The sequence below is a fragment of the Anastrepha ludens genome, chromosome 3 (assembly GCF_028408465.1).
Source record: "Anastrepha ludens isolate Willacy chromosome 3, idAnaLude1.1, whole genome shotgun sequence".
In the NCBI taxonomy this organism is placed as follows: domain Eukaryota; kingdom Metazoa; phylum Arthropoda; class Insecta; order Diptera; family Tephritidae; genus Anastrepha; species Anastrepha ludens.
This window is the reverse complement of record NC_071499.1, coordinates 37,219,397-37,237,717: the sequence shown is the minus strand read 5'-3', so window position 1 is coordinate 37,237,717 and position 18,321 is coordinate 37,219,397. Positions and strand designations below refer to the sequence as shown.

At 38.3% G+C, this 18,321-nt stretch overlaps 1 protein-coding gene across 1 annotated transcript in view; it reads left to right on the top strand.

The window, feature by feature from the left end:
* The window catches only part of LOC128857755 (uncharacterized), a 46,352-nt gene extending 36,174 nt beyond the window's left edge, over positions 1–10,178 (top strand). Inside the window, exon 3 of the mRNA XM_054093498.1 lies at positions 5,775–10,178. Coding sequence (XP_053949473.1) covers positions 5,775–8,497 — 2,723 coding nt within the window. The 3' untranslated portion in view covers positions 8,498–10,178. The remainder of the gene's footprint in view (positions 1–5,774) is intronic.
* Positions 10,179–18,321: the final 8,143 nt, after the last annotated feature.

Here is an 18,321-nt window from a genome sequence, read left to right as displayed (position 1 = left end):
TGTATGTTGGCGCATGCTGCATGCATATTTTTGTGTGGCGCATGTTGCAACATTGCACTTTACACTGATTTATGTATGACATGCAACAAAGGCTTCTTTACGCAGGCACAACTATTGATAGGGTAAAAGGCGCATTGATTTCGTATCGGTATTGAAACAGTGATTTATGAAAGTAAATGGCGTGAGCGAAAAAATTTTAAATCCGAAAAACTGCAAACCTTTTTTTGTTTTTCTTTTTGAAGGCAATATTTAAAGTGCGGTCAGAAGTAGATGGAGTATAAATTTTTACTTTAACATGTGCACATTCATTACGTTAGTTTCAGATAATTCTTTTCAACTGCTTGAAATCATCGGCGAAACGATACTTTTATAGTCTGCCTCAATTAGAAGTTAGGTGGCTGCTTTCAACTTAGCAGCTTAGCACTAACAAGCTTGACGAGCTTTATTAGTACCTTTTTATATAATTTAATATTTCATATGGATTTCACCTACTCTTTTTACCAAGTAAGCGGAATTTACGGACCGACCGAACCTTCTCTCATAGCCCCATTTACCGAAGCTAAGTATTCCACCAAGTGTTGGTTTGATCGAAAAGTTTCGATTTCTTCTGAGTCTGCTCGACCTTCAGTCATGGTAGGTAGGTAGGATGGCAAGAGTACCCCAGGTACACTTCGAGTAGCACTTACGAGCCGTTTTGATAACATAATGTGAACCACTACCTGTGAAATGATTTGAGAAAGAAAGGTAAGGAAGAAAACCCGTCTAGAGCCATCCAGTGCTGTTGATGTAGTGGAGGAGAGAAAAAGGATCTAGGCTGGAGGATTTCTTCAAGTCAATCCCAAAGGGCACGCTAAGGAATCTCAAGCGCCTAGCCGCCAGAGCCGGACATTTGCAGAGAAAGTATTCAACAGTCTCTTTCTCTGCAGGATCCCCACAGCTTTTGCAATAGTGGTTGTACGAAATTCCAAGCTTCTCCGCATGAGTACCGATCACCCAGTGACCAGTGAACACCGCAAAGAGTTTGGAAATTGAATGGCGGGCGATTCCCATTACCTTAAGCGTTCTGTTTCTATCGTATTGAGGCCATAGTGTTTTCGAAATAGCACACGATGAGACAGACCTCCATCTGTCTTGCGCTTTTTTTAGAAAGAAATTGTGTAGTTTCCCTTTAACAACGGTCAAGGGGACACCGATGTCTGAGAAGAGGACACCTGAAACCGGTTCTGTTGACCCCTTCCTGGCAAGCTCATCGGCAATTTCATTTCCCTCTATATTCCTGTGTCTCGGAAGCAAGATAAGGGAAATGTTTCTTCAGTCATAAGTAAAATAATCTTTCAAGCAGATTATTGCTTATTACAATAATTTTTTGGAAAATATTACGCTTAACCCTTTCAATACGGAGTTTTTTTAGGGGAAAAAATATTTAACCATGAAAAGTTATTACTAGTGATGTAAATAGTATATCCTCTTCTATAAATAAAGAAATTAATTCTAGGAATTGAGAAAATGTCCTGGGAAAACATTGTCCCACCCGTAATGAACACTCAGTAGATCTATAATTGTCGTTTTTCCACTTACTGACCTAGCACGTGCTACGATTTAACGACGACTGCAAAACATGTGTAGAGAAAAATACAAAGTATAACGGGTAATACGGAGCATAATTGATGGTATATCTCGTAAAAAACTGATGGGAAGAAAATGCACAGCGATGCAAAGAAATATTTGGCATTTAGTAAAACGAAAACACTCATTGGGACGTATGTGTCCCGTTAGTATTGAAAGGGTTAAGTGACACGGGCATTGAAATATTCCATTTAGGGCTCAGCTCGGCTCATACTCAAAAAATAATATCAACAATATTTTTTAATTGGAAGATATACTCTTTGAAACAAATTTATCTGCTAGGTGGCGCTCGGATCAAGAGATTTTGAAATATCGTAACTGTAGTCCATTTTGGTGTGGCCAACTAGCGCCGGTTAGCACGAAAAAGTAACTACTGGCGGGTATTGCTAAATTCGTCCGAAAGCGCTTAAGCGATTGTCGTGCCAATCAAGAAGAAGAAGTCCATTTTAGTTGAGATTCTGAGTTCACTTAGTTGGGATAAAAACAAAAATTCAGTAGAAAGTAATGCATTTGTGGAAAAAAGGAGTTTAGAACAAATTTTTTAATAGCAGTCGTCACTTAGAAGACGCATTAGAAATAATTGTAGTGGATATGGAAAATTTACTGTAACCAAGGATCACACATGAAAAATAGTTACTCAATGACAATACAAACAAATTTAATTTTTTTTTTGCACCCCTTAATCTATGCCTGTGCGATTATCATCATCGTCATCTAGCCATTTGCGCCCACTGTTCAACATATCCCGCTTTCATTGATATTCAATTTTCTCTATTTTGTGCTGGTTTTATGCAAATTGTCGTTATTTTTTTGATGTCAGCGCTTCATCTTGTTGGCGGTCTTTCAATTTTCCTCTAGTTTTCTCTGCTTCTTTTTTTTGTAGTATCCATTCTAGGATTCTCTATGCCCGTCTGTTATCCGTAAAGCGCGCTATGTGGCCAGCCCACCTCCATTTTGATTTGGTAACACTTTCGGTTACATCGCCAACTTTTATTTTCTGTCTCAGAGCTGCATTCAGAGTCGTCTGTTTACGCTCAGTATCGAATTTCGCACTCCAATTTCTGAACGGTAGTCTTGTAGAAGAATTCTGCTGAAAGATGTATGGGCTGTCACCGCATACACTAAAAATTCAGGGTTTCACTACTGTATCTAGAATCTCGATACATGCGGCAGATTCACTCGATATCCTTGAGTAAAGAAGAGTGGCGGCATGGCATGTCTTTTGTTACTCACAACACCTAAACCATAATAGTGGCAGGAAGCTGGTGCATGACAACAGGAATCTGTGTAGGACTGGAACATAGCCAACTGTCATTTCTGTAGTCTAGTGTCATTGGTCTATTAGCCTTGCTCAACATTTTTTTTCTCAGAAAATATCATAAAATCTGAGGCACCCTGAAGCGCCTTTAATTTTGTTTAGAAGTCGATATAAACTATCTTCTACGCCTTACGTATTATATTATTTATACTTCTTGGACAACTCAACGAATAAGACCATCAGAAATATCTGGCGCCCTCGCAGGTGCCCTTATTGATTTTGAACGATCTTCATCAATGATCGCTTGCACTTGTTGAATAAAGTGTGCAAAGCGGATGGAATCAGAACTTTCCTCGGGTGTTTTCGTTTTGAAAATGATTCTTCATCACCGTTTGATGCTTCCAATTCACCTTTCGTGGGACACCTTTTTCGAAACCTTCGCTTGGGCACCTGGGTCTGGCCTTTTTTCGTCCTGTTCGATGATCCCTTTTAAAAAGTTATTTCCACCATTCGATAGAAAATTTCATTTTAGGAATCTACTTGGAGGCTCAATAGAAATATGCTATAATAGAAATATGTTAAATTCATGTCCCAAGTTAAAATAGTCTGGCCAGAGCCGGCTGTCAAACGGAGAGTTAAGAAAATTTGAAATTTCCGAATCCGTTTCATTTGCACATATAGCGTCGATTATTGAATGTGCCTGAATTTCTTACCACGTTTTACCTGAAAAAGAAAACACAAACAAAAAAAAATGGCTTTGGGAAGTTAAAGCCACATATTTGCATACCGTCGACTACCGTAAGCACCCTGTTTCAATAAGTTTAGTTTTTCGTAAGTTTTGTTCCTGACTCTGAAGATGAAATCTGATATTGAAAAGTTTTCGAAGTTTAGGTAGGTAGGTTAAGTGGCTGTCGGTTGACATACCACCGGGGATGTCCTCTATCCTCCCTCTACATTGCCGTCATTGAACCAACCTGTGGCTTTAATTTATCTAAAAAGGCTTGTTATTTTTATATTGAATACTTCTGCCAAGTTATTCAGGGGACTTTTTCCTAAAATATTGAACCTTGTTCTATCCAGAGCCATGCACCCGCATAGGAAGTGTTCTATAGTCTCTTCTTCTTCAATATCGTTGCAATAGTCATTATAGGGTGCTTCAAGTTGTTGTTGTTGTTGTTGTAGCAGCATAAACATTCTCCAAACTTACATACGGGGAATACTGCTAGAGTGATAGTCCTTGGCCGGGTATAAATCCGGGTCGTTTCGGTAACGTAGAACCCGCCAATCAGACATAGACCTGTTAGGACATTCGAGGTTTATCTAAACTTTAGTTTCCAAATAAAAAGAGTTCACTAAATTGCCTTTACCTTCAAAACTAATTAGCTGATTTTCAAATTTTTTTTATAAATTTAGAGATAACTAAATTTCCTATCAATTTTTTGCAATACTTTTCAATCTAATTGCAGTCTAGGGGCGATTTGTAAATTTACTGAGAGTTTTGCCTGTTTTTAATAGTTTTTCTAAAGGTCTGAATTCTCTATTTTTTATTGTATGAAAAATTAACTTTTTTGTGTGTTAATATAAATAGCATAAATACGTGGAAGTATGGATTTGATATAGTAATTCTGCATACTCAGTTTTTCGCGTCCTCATCAGTTTAATTTGTTTGACGAACCTTAAAGTTTCAAAGCGGATACCCAAATGGATACCTCCACTATTTCGTCTAGTGTATTTTACAGGAAAAAAGTTTAATTAGTTTTTGGTTTACGTTTTTATAAAAGAGCAGAAGAAAGAGATTGAGGTATATTTTAGTACATTTTTCATACTTCTTTCTTTTTTTCGAAATAGAGTCACTATGAAAGTATCAGGGTTATTTAACGATAAGTTTTTCAAAGGAAAATACATTTCTCCAGGTGAAAAGTAAACTAAAATTTTTTTTAAAAGTTGTTTAGCGATTTATTTAAATATAGCTGCCTCGGTAGTCTAGCGTAAATGGATTAGCCTGCCATCCCACGCAAAGCACGCCCCTCGCACTTTTCCAATTTTACCTACTTTCTTTGTTTCTAAAAAGAAAAACAAAAACAGTTCCTTCACTTCAATTCCTCCACCCCAAAAACTTATCTTTTCCATCCTTACTCCCGCTAATAGTCTGCGCCTTATTTGAATTTTGGCTGCTAAGACAAGCAAAACTCAAATAAAAACACACAGTTATACATTGCATCAGTGGCGCCAGTAAGAGGAAGCGGGCAGCAGCGGTAATAGCGCAGACACACGAAATTTTGCGAAGTCCTCAACCACCTGTGCGATCCTTCTGCCAGAAAAATGTGAGACACAGATGGTCCTCCAAGCAGTAAGAAGGCGTTGTTCCTAAGCAACAACAGGTGGGCATTCCCACTACTTAGGACCGGTAGCGGCTGGCTAATCACCTGCTCTGTCCGAAATCAAAACAGATTAAGGCAAGACTGAGTCTTGTCGCGGCCCTATGCTCACGGGAGGAGTGAACAAGGAAAAAAAATGGAGTCTATGAACAACAAATTCTTATAGACTATTAACAAAAATTAAATCTGATTATGTACGAGATTTCATTATTAACGAATATTCATAGTAAAAAAATTTAAAACCATTTTTTGAAAATTGTATCCCTTGAAACTTTAAGCCCTTTTAAAGCATAAATTTTAAGAAAATGAAAAAAATAGTATGCAGTGTTTCCAGATACAAAGTCCATAGTATAGTTTGTTGCATATGAAATTGTTCCTTTATAATTTGTACTATCAGACTTCGTAGTTTAATAATATACATAAAACTTTTATAACTCAAAAAATTCACTTAATTTGGTTTTATATTTACACTAATTTATATAATTTTATTTGTGCTTTTCGTTCTCAAACAGTTTCCCTCGCGCTCAACATTCTACTAATGTTGTTGCCACATGCCGCTGGCGATGATTGGTCGGCGAGTTGTGCCTCCAACTGTACCTGTAAATGGACCAATGGTAAGAAATCGGCCATCTGCAGTTCGCTGCAACTCACCACCATACCCACAACGCTAAGCACCGAGCTGCAAGTGCTCGTACTGAACAACAACCACATACCATATCTCAATCGAGAGGAGTTCACCAATTTAGGTCTACTCAACCTGCAACGCATCTACCTAAAGAATTCTGAGGTGCAATATGTACATAAGGAGACATTTCGTAATTTGAAAATATTAGTCGAAATCGATTTGTCAGATAACAAAATCGAAATGATCGACAAAGACACATTTATGGGCAACGATCGCTTGCGCATACTCTACTTGAATGGCAATCCGCTGAAGAAGTTGGTCGCCTATCAATTTCCCATACTGCCACATCTGCGCACACTCGATCTGCATAACTGCCTGATTTCATATGTGGATCCGATGGCCCTGGCGAATCTGAATCTACTCGAATTTCTCTACTTAAAGAATAATCTGCTTGAAAGCCTCAGCGAATATGTCTTCCAGCACATGACGAATCTCAAGACGTTGGTATTGGACGAGAATCCATGGCAGTGTAATTGCAAGCTGCGCAAGTTCCGCACCTGGTATGTGAAGAGCAAATTGAACAGCATCAGTTTGCTGTGTAAGGGTCCGCCGTCACAGAAGGAGAAGCAGTGGGAGCATGTTGATGAGGAACAGTTCGGCTGCACGCCCAAAGTGGAGCTCTTCAATAACGAAGATGTACAGAATATCGACATAGGGAGCAATACGACCTTCAGCTGTCTGGTGTACGGTGATCCATTGCCCGAGGTGACGTGGGAACTGAATGGCAAAATACTGGATAATGACAATGTCATTTTCGACGCAGAGTCGATCACCTCAGATAAGCTGTGGAGCAATCTGACTGTCTTCAATATGACCAGCTTAGATGCGGGCACCTACGCCTGCATCGGTTCAAATATTGTTGGCGTGGCTTCGCAGAACATCAGCATATATCTAACGGAAATTGTGCAGCATGTCTTGGTGAAAACACCGGAGACCTTTTGGTATTTCGGCTTGATCATGGGCACCTTCGGCACAATCTTCCTGCTCATACTTATCTCATTTGTGGTGTGTTTGTGCAAACGCACGACACGGCAACGGCGCCATCCGAAAAAATCTGGCGTGAAACCGAGCGTCAGCTTCAATGATCAAGAGAAGAAACTGCTGGATTTAAGCATCACAACGACAACAGCCGACCGTGGCGACAGTTGTGGCATGGATAACAATACCACAACGACAATGAGCAAAACGGAATCGGTAATTGGCTTCGAGCCGATTGAGATACATGCAACGGATAACATTCGCGGCGCCGCAGCAAACCACAACCATCACCAGCTAACACACCAACAACAGTTGCAGCAGCATCACGCGCATATGGCGGGTGCAGGTAGCGTTGGGAGTGGTGGCGGTGGCGGCGGCGTGGCAAACTCTATGATGCAACCAAGTCGCCAGCAATTGATGGCCGTGGCAGACGGTTCGTGCAGCGTTGTTGGCATACCTACATCAATGGCATCGGTCGTGGGCGCGGTGGGTACGAAAGCGCATCCCAATGCCATACCGGAGGAGTTTCCGCTAAATGTTGGTGTCTTCCCGCCGCCGCCTGAGTTCTGCTCCAACATTGTGCCAAATCCCGCTTACGGCAACATATTCATAAGCGTCTCCGTGACGCAGGACATGTTGGACGGTGCGGACATCAGCATGTATCCCGACTTGTTGAATATACCAAAGCGTCAAATGAGCGCAGATGGCAGCAGCATACAAGCGGGCGTGAGCGTGACCAGCGGTAGTGGTGCCGGCAATACCACTACCACAAACACACTACTGCCCACGGGCACCACGACCGCAGTGAATGTCTCATCGTTTGCGACGTTGCCGCGGAATCATCAACGACGCGGCATACTCAAAAAAGACTCATCGCTGCAGCATCAATACTCACTGCAACAACAACAGCAAACGAATTTGTATCCACACGATGAAATCGTTTCGTATCACAATCTCGATACCACCTACAGTCAGGGCTATCAGGAACATCAGCAGCAGCAGCAACAACAGCAGCAGCAGCAGGCGCTTGAACAGCGACAGACTTATGGCGCTAATATCGTTGGCTTGCCGCCACCACCGCCACCTCCTGCGGCAGCCACACTATCGCAGTGCCATCATAATCAAACAGCTGTGGCGGCCGCCATCAATGCCAAAGCTTGCGCCGCCTGCATTGGCACCCTCTCGCCACCACCGTCTTCTTGCAGCACGCCGCCGACAACGATGGATGCAACGCCGCTGAGACCGCTTAATAAAGGAGGTGCTGGCTCATCAGCGTCTAGCAATTCAGGGCTAAAGTATGACAACATGGGGCGACGCATCACCGCTAGCGGCAACTCGACGCTCTCGCTACCCGATGAGGCAGATGAGGAATGTGTGGAAGATGAGACGCATTTCATTGAAGAGGCGCGCAAAATGAAGCAGGGACAAAAGCAGCAAAAAGACTGTCAGCAGCAGCAGCAACAACAGCTGAAGGTTGCGGCGGCAGTGAATGCGTCGGGCGTATCGACGAATGCGAGCGGAAATTCGATGGTAGCAGATGCAGGCGGGGGCACGGAATATGTGTCGCTGTAGTATTACGGAACGCAAGTGTAAATAGGGGCAATGTGTGTAGTATAGTTGTAAGAGTACATGAGCGGTGGGGGCAATGGCATAGTTGGCAAGTATATACAAGTAGTTATAATATAGTGAATATATGCAATATTAATAGGGAAAATGTATACATACATAAATATAGTGTAAAAAATTAAAATTACTTATAGCGCCATATGCTGAAAATATGTATTTGCTTTTTAGATCCTATTGCCCAAAAGTAGGCCATCCATCAACCGGATTTATTACATAGTTGTCGCACTTCGAGAGCAGCTAAACGCATGAAGCCTACTTTTAGGTGCGTCCTTGAAGTATTTTTTTTTTTTTATGAATTTAAAAAATCCAAAAGTTGAGCTGTAATATAAGAAAAAAATAAAACAAAATCATGCAACATATTTCTTCCGCCATTTTAATCAAGGATTTAAGTGTGCGGGATAAAAGTATACTTAACTTAGGGACAGAAAAGGATACAGTGACAAGAAAAGGGGGGGTCAAGTTTCAAGGGCCGGTGTTGATTTTGAATAAAATAAAATTTTTTTAGGAAATTATTATGATTTCTCTTTACTGTGGTATAATTGGTATAGTTCAATTACGTATGGAACAAAATATGGGCCAAATGGCCGTTGCGGCCTCGGCGGCACACCGCAATCCATCGTCAAAATTTTCAATAACACTGAGGCATAATTAAGGTTCTATGCCATTAATGAGCCGAATTATCTCATCCCTTAGCTCTTCAATTGTTGCTGGCCTATCGACGTACACCTTTTCTTTCAAATAACGCCAAAGAAAGAAGTCCAACGGTGTCGTTAACGTTTAGGTGTGGTTCACATTCAACATCGGCCCACGAAATTTAACCACCCTTTAGAATACCTGCCTTCGCGACTTTTAATTCACTTTTACTAAATGTATACATATATATCTTCGGCTACGTTCGACCTAATTTTAAAAACTCTGCTAAATTTGAGATTTATTAGTTTGCAGAAAAATAAATCCCCAATTTTTGCGCAAATGATTTAAAACTGTTTTATGGTCGATCTTTAGCTCCTGGTTCCTGCTGTGACTACTAACGTGCCGCTCAACTTCGATACTTCACTTCATTATTTACGAGATATCGATCACTACAGCCATCTACCGAGAAAATAAAAGATTTATATTTCCCCATATTAATATATACGATTTCCAAAGCAATCGCGCAGGTTCCATAATTCTCTTCTGAGTGAGTGCTAATGCATCTTTTCAAAAATTTCAACAAAAATATATTTCACTAAATCAACTGACTTATGTCTATATTTGAAGTTATCTCACAACTGCCTATGTTCCTGTTTTCTGTCTAACAGAACTCTTTGCGTTAGAGAATATCCTACAAGCTTAAAGTGTTTGGGCAAAGTTTTTGAAGAGAAACTTCGTAGGCGTCGATGGATGAGCGAGAATCGAGAGTAAAATTTCAAGGCCATGCAACTTTTTGGGCATTTTCGTTCCGTGAGAGAGAAAAACGATATAACATAGAGGAAAAGGCGAGAGAGAGCTATGCCTTATATATATCTTAGATACACTATAGTCTTTTCTTCCTGAATTTTTCCTTGTGGTTGCTAATTTTTAGTGGGAAATAACACTGCCTACTTTTTGGCGCTTGTTTGTTGGTGCAAACTTGTAGGATATATATTTTTGGTGCCTACTTTTTGGCGTTATATTTCCTTGGTGCCTACTGTTCGGGGCGTTTTTTGGTTCCAATTTTTTTGGTGTTTTTGTTTTGGTGCCTACTTTTTGGCGCCTACTTTTTGGCGCTTATTTCCGTTTCCTGGCTAGTGCTTGTGCGTACTATAAAGTGCTATCCATTCCATGCAGTTGCCATTTCTTCTATTACAGAAAATGTGTGAACTCAAAAATATATTCAAATAAAAATAATGAAAAAATAATTCATTCAAACAAAATTTCAAGAAATATTCGCCTTTTGTTCTTATGATTACAGTACTGGCTGCGCCTCAAAGCATTTTGTGAAAAGAATGCACATTTCTAATACTTAAGGGTGATCAATTTAGAGATCTCGGATGTTAAATTAAAATAGAACAACGACAGCTTCAACTTATTGAGCAATCTTTAATACTTTTGTGTAAAACCATACATGTCATTTATTTTTTAAAGATAAACTCTTTAAAATGTTGGCTGCAACTGCTCCGTAATTGGCCCATCCGTATGAATAACTAGAGTATTTCGGTCAGTATCTCGTGAATAATTTTAGGCTGAATGTTGGCTTCCAATGCCTCAATCGAAGCTGGTGTATCCAAGAAATAATTTAGACTTAACATACCTCCACAAACGAAAGTTCAAAGGTGTGATATCACACGATCTTGGGGGACAATCCACTGGTCCGAGGCGAGAGATAACCGACATGATGGCACAGTAAATCCATTGTTCCACGTGCTTGCCACACAGCACCACTTTGTTGGAATCAAATGTAGTGGAGATCGCGGGCGTAAATTTTCTGTATCAAGAAGTCTTTTATCATGTCGCCAAAGCATTTTTGGTTTTGAAGAAATATAGGCGAAAGATTCCTGCAGCCCGTAGGCTGCACCAAACAATTGTTGTCAATGAACGTGGTGGCTATTCTTGAAAGGCTTCGGACTGCTCTTAAGCCAAAATATGAGAAATATTTCTTATTCACGTAGCCATTAAGCCAAAAATGGGCCTCATCGCTGAACGGCTATGCACGCCATAAGTTGGTCTGAGCGCGCGATGAACACTTTTTACCGATTGCCGATTTTCGTAATATAATTTTCCGATTTGAAAGGTTCTTGGTGCGTAATTCTATCCTTGATAAAATGTCAATGAATACTGAAAAAAATTATGTAGCTACGCTTTGACAATAGTAACACGCGACCCTTCAAAAATACCCTGTTGGGAAAAGTACCTCCAATCTGATCATCTTTTACTTTGACCTCAGCATATTTATAGTTCGAGTAGCTTCGTATTTAATTGCTTCTTACCCGAACTTTTTTCCTTAAGAGCTTAGGAAATTCAGCGAGGTAGCCTGTTTCTGTTTTAAGGTACTACTATCGTTAGGGGACCAAACAATTTTTAAGATTTTTTTTGATAGAATAGTAAAACCCTCACCGGTTGGAAAAAAGAAAATAAAAACTAAAAAATGCGGAAAGCTCAAAAAGCGAAAGTTTCATAATTTTCAATTTTTTTTTTTTTTATAAATTTTTTTTTAGTATATTTCGTTCAATTTACATGGTTTGACACCTTGTGAGCCCAGCCACATTTTTTTTAATTGGGTCAAGCCGATTCGGCGATTAGGTGACCGCCATTTCTAGCGAATTCGTATTTTTTTTTTTCGTATACACTTTTCTATTTTCTATTGAATATCTCCTCAATATGTCACACCATTTGAAATGCACCTTCTTTTTAGGGATGTGGACGACAGATGTCTCCGTGAGTACACCAGGGGTACATCCGCTGATTGTAAATCAAGGCATATCAGATGGCGGAAGCCTTGAGTAGAAATTTTAGGATCTTCAAAAAAAGTTAACGAATTGGAAAAAGCAATATTCGGTAGGGGAAGCTCCGATCATTTTGTATCTGAGAATGGAGGTAATAAATGAAACAGTAGATATGTAGAACAGATCACCTACGGGTAGATGAACGCAGGAGTAAGTACCCATCCTTACGACGTGTTTAGAAAGCACGGGGTATTTGGAAAATACCTCCACAGATTTGGCCATGACAGTTAACGAAACTGACCAATTTGTATGGCGAGAGAACAAGATGTTGATCGCGTCTTATTCGAATGCCCAAGCTATGCTCCCGAAACCTTTAAAATCTTAAAAGGAGAAAATATTATTGGTTTTTTTGTTAAAATCAGCTGATCTAAGATATATGCGAAGTTTCATAGACGTCAACAATAACTAGCAGCCTCTTAGCTAACCTGCGCCGTGAGTGCTTTGGCAGTTCCACGGGGAGAGTAGTAGATTATGAAGAGGTGTTTAGTACGTAGGTGTAACAAGTCCTACTTACTACTATGCTAGTATAAAAAGTCATTAGTTCAAATATGCTTCTTAAAGTTTTACGTCCGCTATACTGAATCCACAATTAATGAAATTTACTAGCGCAATTTCAGATTTGAGTTCAACGAGCTTATAAACTGCAGCTGTTGAGTTATCAGAGAAATTAACCAGTTCAAAAAAATTTGTATCATATCACACATCGGTAAGAGGCATTTTGAGAGGCCTCATCTGAGAATTAAAAAGTTGAAAAATGCAACAAGAAAATTGCATGCGTACCTCATCATCGTCAGCCGGTCATATTTTATTTACGAAATGGAAGTATTAATCCGATCATGAAGTATAAAATTCTACGAATAAAGAAGTGGAGGCTTGAAACAGCTTATGGATATTAAATTTGTTTCGCTTTAACTTAACCCATTCCCATTGCTTCGTTTAGTACCATAGAATTTTTAGCAGCTCTTTCTGAGCGTAATCCTTAAAATTAGAGCTTACTGAAAATCGTATTGCGAAACTCTGCATTTATTTACCATCTAACGGTATTTACAAAACGCCAATCTATAACCATTTGCTGCAAATTCAAATACTAATTTAGTTTAGCTTTTAGCTGCAATAAATCCTTTTCGGTATTTATGCCATATCTATTGTGAAAAATAAAATGGAAAAACCAAATAAAAAGTAGGTCACAAAGAAAAAAATACAATATTTATTTAGTGAAAAAGTACACATCATAAAAAAGTTTTTTGAATAAACGAGTACATTACCATATTTACGTTGACATTAATAGTACGATTAAGCAAAAAGCCCAAAAAGGAAAAATAATAAAAATTAAAAAAAAAAAAAATTACTATGTAAATCAGCTTAACTTTAATTAAGAATTAAATTTTATCGGTCGTATATGTTTACATACATAAGTAACTAATTAACATTGTACGTAATAGTGTAAATACTACCAGTAGGCATAGCGGTAAAAAATAAAGTAGATTAGAGATTTTTTAAAATTTTAAAGCTAAATGCATTGAATACGCGTACACAATTAAGCTGTCATGGATTAAAAACCTAACCAGGAACAAGAGAAAAAAATTCAATTGAAAAGTATGCAGGCGAACGAAATGAATTTAAATGTAAATTAAAAAAAAAAAAAACAAAAATAAAAAATCAAACGAAAATAGGTAAATGCAAAATATCAAAAACAAAATTTTAACATACACTAAAAAAACATATTTCATGACATAAAAATTATCAGAAAAATCACTCGCATGCAACTTTTTGCATTTCAAAATTTATTTCAATTAAATTTTAAATTTTAGTATCATAGCAAAGAGTACTCTGAAAATTAAAAATACTCAAAAAAAAAAAAAAACCAAAAACGCGCATGACATTTACAATCCTTTTCTGTTAAATATTTATTAATACCATAGCAAAGTTCTTTCCGAAAACGAGCACCAACATAATTCATCTTATACAAGTAGCAACTACACAGTAACTGAAGCCAAAATATTTTATAAACAGCCAAACATATGAAACTCCGAATACACACACATACACACGCGCAATGTACATACAAACAAACATGTGAAAAAAAAAATACATGCGACGACATACTTACATTCATACATCCAAACTTACAAACCGAAGAAGGCGCAAACGTTGAATTCATGCATAGATTCGCTAGCAATTATAAGAACTATTATTAAAATTTAGTCATTAATTGAAATTATATTGTAGAAGGTAAGAGTAAAGCAACCACAAAAAGAAAACACATCTAAAAGCATAAAACTAAAAAACATTAGCAAATTTAAAAAAAAAATCAAAAAAATTATCTAAAATCACTAGACTTTAAATGAGATGAGAAAATTCTTAGTTTTCGGCTAACAAAATTCAGCCCAAAGTGACCAAAAATGGTAAATAACTGCTAACAAAATATAAATAATAATAAAATAAAAAAAATTAAAATGTAAAAGAAATGTCTGAGTTTCATTTGATTTGGAAGTGGTTGCAGGAGCGACATTTTCGAAAATGAGCGTAAGTATAAATGAAAATCATTTTTAAAAAGCTGAACAAAATTTGGAAAAGAAATCGATTTTTGCCACAGCTCAAAGTGCGGACGATTCCCAAAAAGCTGGCCAAAAGTCGAAAAAAAAGTTTCTAGATAGAGTTTTTTTGTCTTTGGGTTGGCTACAGTAATGCCTTGAGTAGTGAAAACCGTTCATAGCAACGTCCTGTACTTAGGGTATCCTCTGTATTTTCAGTCCCAACGTGGCCTTCGTTTGAGCATCGTATTACTGTCGATGAATAGTGAAAGTTGTACACATTTGAAAGATTTTGTAATGGAGTAAATTGAACAAAACCAAATGGAATCATCTTGGGAAGGTTAGTAAAATACGAGAAATCTTTAGTACATATCAATACCTCGACACAACATTTTTAACTGCAGCAATACGTAAATACATTTTTTGCAATTTTTTTTATAAAATTTGAGTTTTCAAACTGTATAGTAATACAACGCCGTCATATGCTGCTTTGAAACCTATTAAAGGTTACTCAAAAAAGTAATGGTTACTGAATAAAACAAGATTCAGCTGCTACCACTTGTTACCTTGCGACCCCGAAAACATATAAATTTACATGCATCTTGATTATGTTCTAGAATATACGCTATTTCACGTGAGGGGGTGGCCAATAGGGGTGGAAAGGGGGTGGATTTTCAAAATTTTAAGATCAAATTCGTAATCAGCGACCCCGACAACCCCCGAGTAAAAAATTTTGAATCAATTACTTAATTTTTTGAGTTTTGGCCAGCTTTTCGGGAATCGGCCGCACTGTGCAGCTACTAAAAAGACTGCGAAAAATATGGCAAACAAATGGAGACGCTTGTAAAGAATGATCAATTCAGAGGTATCGGGTTTGAAACAGAAATAAAAAAACCAAAATTCAAATAGTTTTATTACTTTTGTACAAAATCATTAATAACATTTTTTTTTAAATACTCTATTCCATATGTTGGTCACAACGGCGCGGTAATTCGGCCATCTCTAAACATCAATTTTGAATGACTCACATGCCTCTACAAATAATAGTTTTTTTTTCTTTTTTTTTTTGTCGGGACAACTAGCAATTGCAGCACTCAGACACAAATTAAGTCCATTGTACTACACTTGGATTCCCTTTTAATTTTCTTTAAATCTACCCGATCTCCGAAGAAATCTGAGTAGATCTTGTGGAGCCAAGGAGCCAAGATGGTCGCTTCTTAACACATCAGTGCCAAAGACCTCAAACCTGATTCGAGCGAAGGGCGGGACAGACACACAGGAAGTGGTCCGCCGTCTCATCCTCCTCTTCACAAGCTGGGCAGAGTACACTGTCTGAGATGCCCAACCTTTCCATGTGCTTTGCCCACAGAAAATGTCCCGTCATCAGTCCAACCAGCCGTCTGCACTGACCTCTGATTAATAACAGGAGGGTTTGCGACAGTCAATCGGACATGACAGGTAACATCAGTTTAGTCCACCTGCAGCCTCTCTGCCCGGTCATGCTTCTCCGTCGTCGCCTCGGGCGAATATTCACGCTGCGAAGGTTATGTTATGTATTTGGTGGGACGAAGTTGGTGTTATTTATTATGAACTGTTAAAACCAAGCGAAACAATCGGATCGGTATGGACTTCAGTTGATTCGATTGAGCCGAGCACTGCGCGAGAAGCGGCAAAATACGCGGAGAGGCATGAGAAAGTGATTCTAAAGCATAACAACGCTCAGCCTCACGTTGCCAAACCCGTTAAAACCTTCCTGGAAACACTGAAGTGGGAAATCTTACCCCACCTGCCATATTTTCCAGATATTGCGCCGTCCGATTAACACCTGTTCCAATCGATGGAGCATGGACTAGCTGACCAGCAATTCCATTCATATGGAGGCATCAAAAAATGACTTGATCCGTGGATAGCCTCAAAAGGTATTCACCAGTTTTACCGCGACGGTATACGAGATCTACCAGAAAGACGGGAAAAAGTAGTAGCCAGTGATGGGCAACAATATATTTGAAGTATTTGAAGAAGCTTTGGCATCAGTCAACATAGGAATATAGGACACCATAATATTGGCTGACATAATTAATGATCTGCAGCGGAAAAAGTCTGGAATGTGGTCTGAGTATTAAGCCCAAAAAACCTAATTCATAGTTGTTTCAAAAAACTCTCAACAAATCGCCTATTCAAATATCTATGCATAGGACAATCCAATACAAAAAATATCGCGACTTAAGTTGCTAAGATGTCGGCTTAGCGAAACATGGAAGCAGCTAGTGAAGCTTCCTTCAATTACGGGAAAGTTTTTTTCGCTAGAAACTTGAACATTAAATTACGTCTTCGATACCTCAAATATTACGTTTCGTCTATTTTGTTGCACGGTGTGGAGGCATGGCCACTAAAGGTTACGAGTATGAATAAATTAGAGGCATTTGAGATGTGGTGCTATCGGCGGATGACGAAAATATCGTGGACAGGCAAAGTTAGTAACAAGGAAGTCTTAACAAAACTTAGAAAGGACAGAGAGCTTTTGCTAACGTCAAAACGCCACAAAGCTGTATATTTTGGTCATATGATGCGTGGTCCTAAATATGAGTTATTGCAACTGATCGAACAGAGTAAAATCGAAGGCAAAGAAGTAATTGGAAGGAAGCAAATATTTGGCTACGTAGCATGAACGAGTGAACAGGATTAAAGACTTTTAGGCAGTTGGTTGATGCAGTAAGAAGCAGAAGCAATTACCATAACATTGTATCTAATACTTTATAGTTTGGTTAAATGTAAAAAAGAAGATAATTATTTCATATTTGTATTAAATTTAATCAACAATTTCTTACTGTGATCGCTTACATTTTGCATTAAAAATTTGCTTTGTAGCTAATTACTGGTTTCCAATTAGAAAGCGTTCTCTAATAATAATGGAAAAACCACACAACTGAAAAGGCAAAATAAGTCGAAAAAAATATATAAGGAATACAAAAACTTGCCGTGACTTTGCACGATACGCCAAACTGGTGTCCTTAAATGTCTACAAAGTATACCAGTCGCAATTACGCTCACGTTTTTCTGCACTTTTGAGTGGGAGTAGATATGCCTTGGCACCTGCATACGATTTACTATGTACTGAAGACGCCGTACGTGCTTGTATTTAGAGCTGTCAGAATTCAATATGCAAGCCACATATCTGTGCTGAAGACAAGAATATGTCAGTGGAATATTTTTCACATCAATTTAACCTGATTTTTCGCCTCAGCCCGCCGCATTTCATATGCAATTTGACACGTACTTGACACTCTGACGAGCGGGTATATACGAGTATGTCTGGCTGGGTGCGCGAGGCTATGGTTTCATTTTCGTTTAGCTGCAGGTACAGTAGCTGTCCAATGAATTAGGAATGATAAGAAAATATTTGGAACTCTAACTCTGGCAAGCAACAAAAATTTAAGTGTTAGGTGTAAGTCTAGAAAAAGGGTATTATTTTCTTGTATTTCCGATAAAAACTTTATACAACTTGGATGAAGGGAAGAGAAGGGAAAACATTTGTTAAAAAATGTTAAAATCACTATTTATTTTTGCTGTTTCTGCTTCATCATCCATTGCTTTTAAGGTAGTAGTCTGCTGAAACACTCATTTTTTATAGATATTTTTTAGGAATTTTTGTTTTTTAAGAAAATTATTATTGACAACAAAGAGTACACAAAATTTTAATTATTTAAATTAATTTAAATTTAAATTTTATTTTTTTGACATATTTTTCTGTAGTAGTGTGGCACCAAAGTAA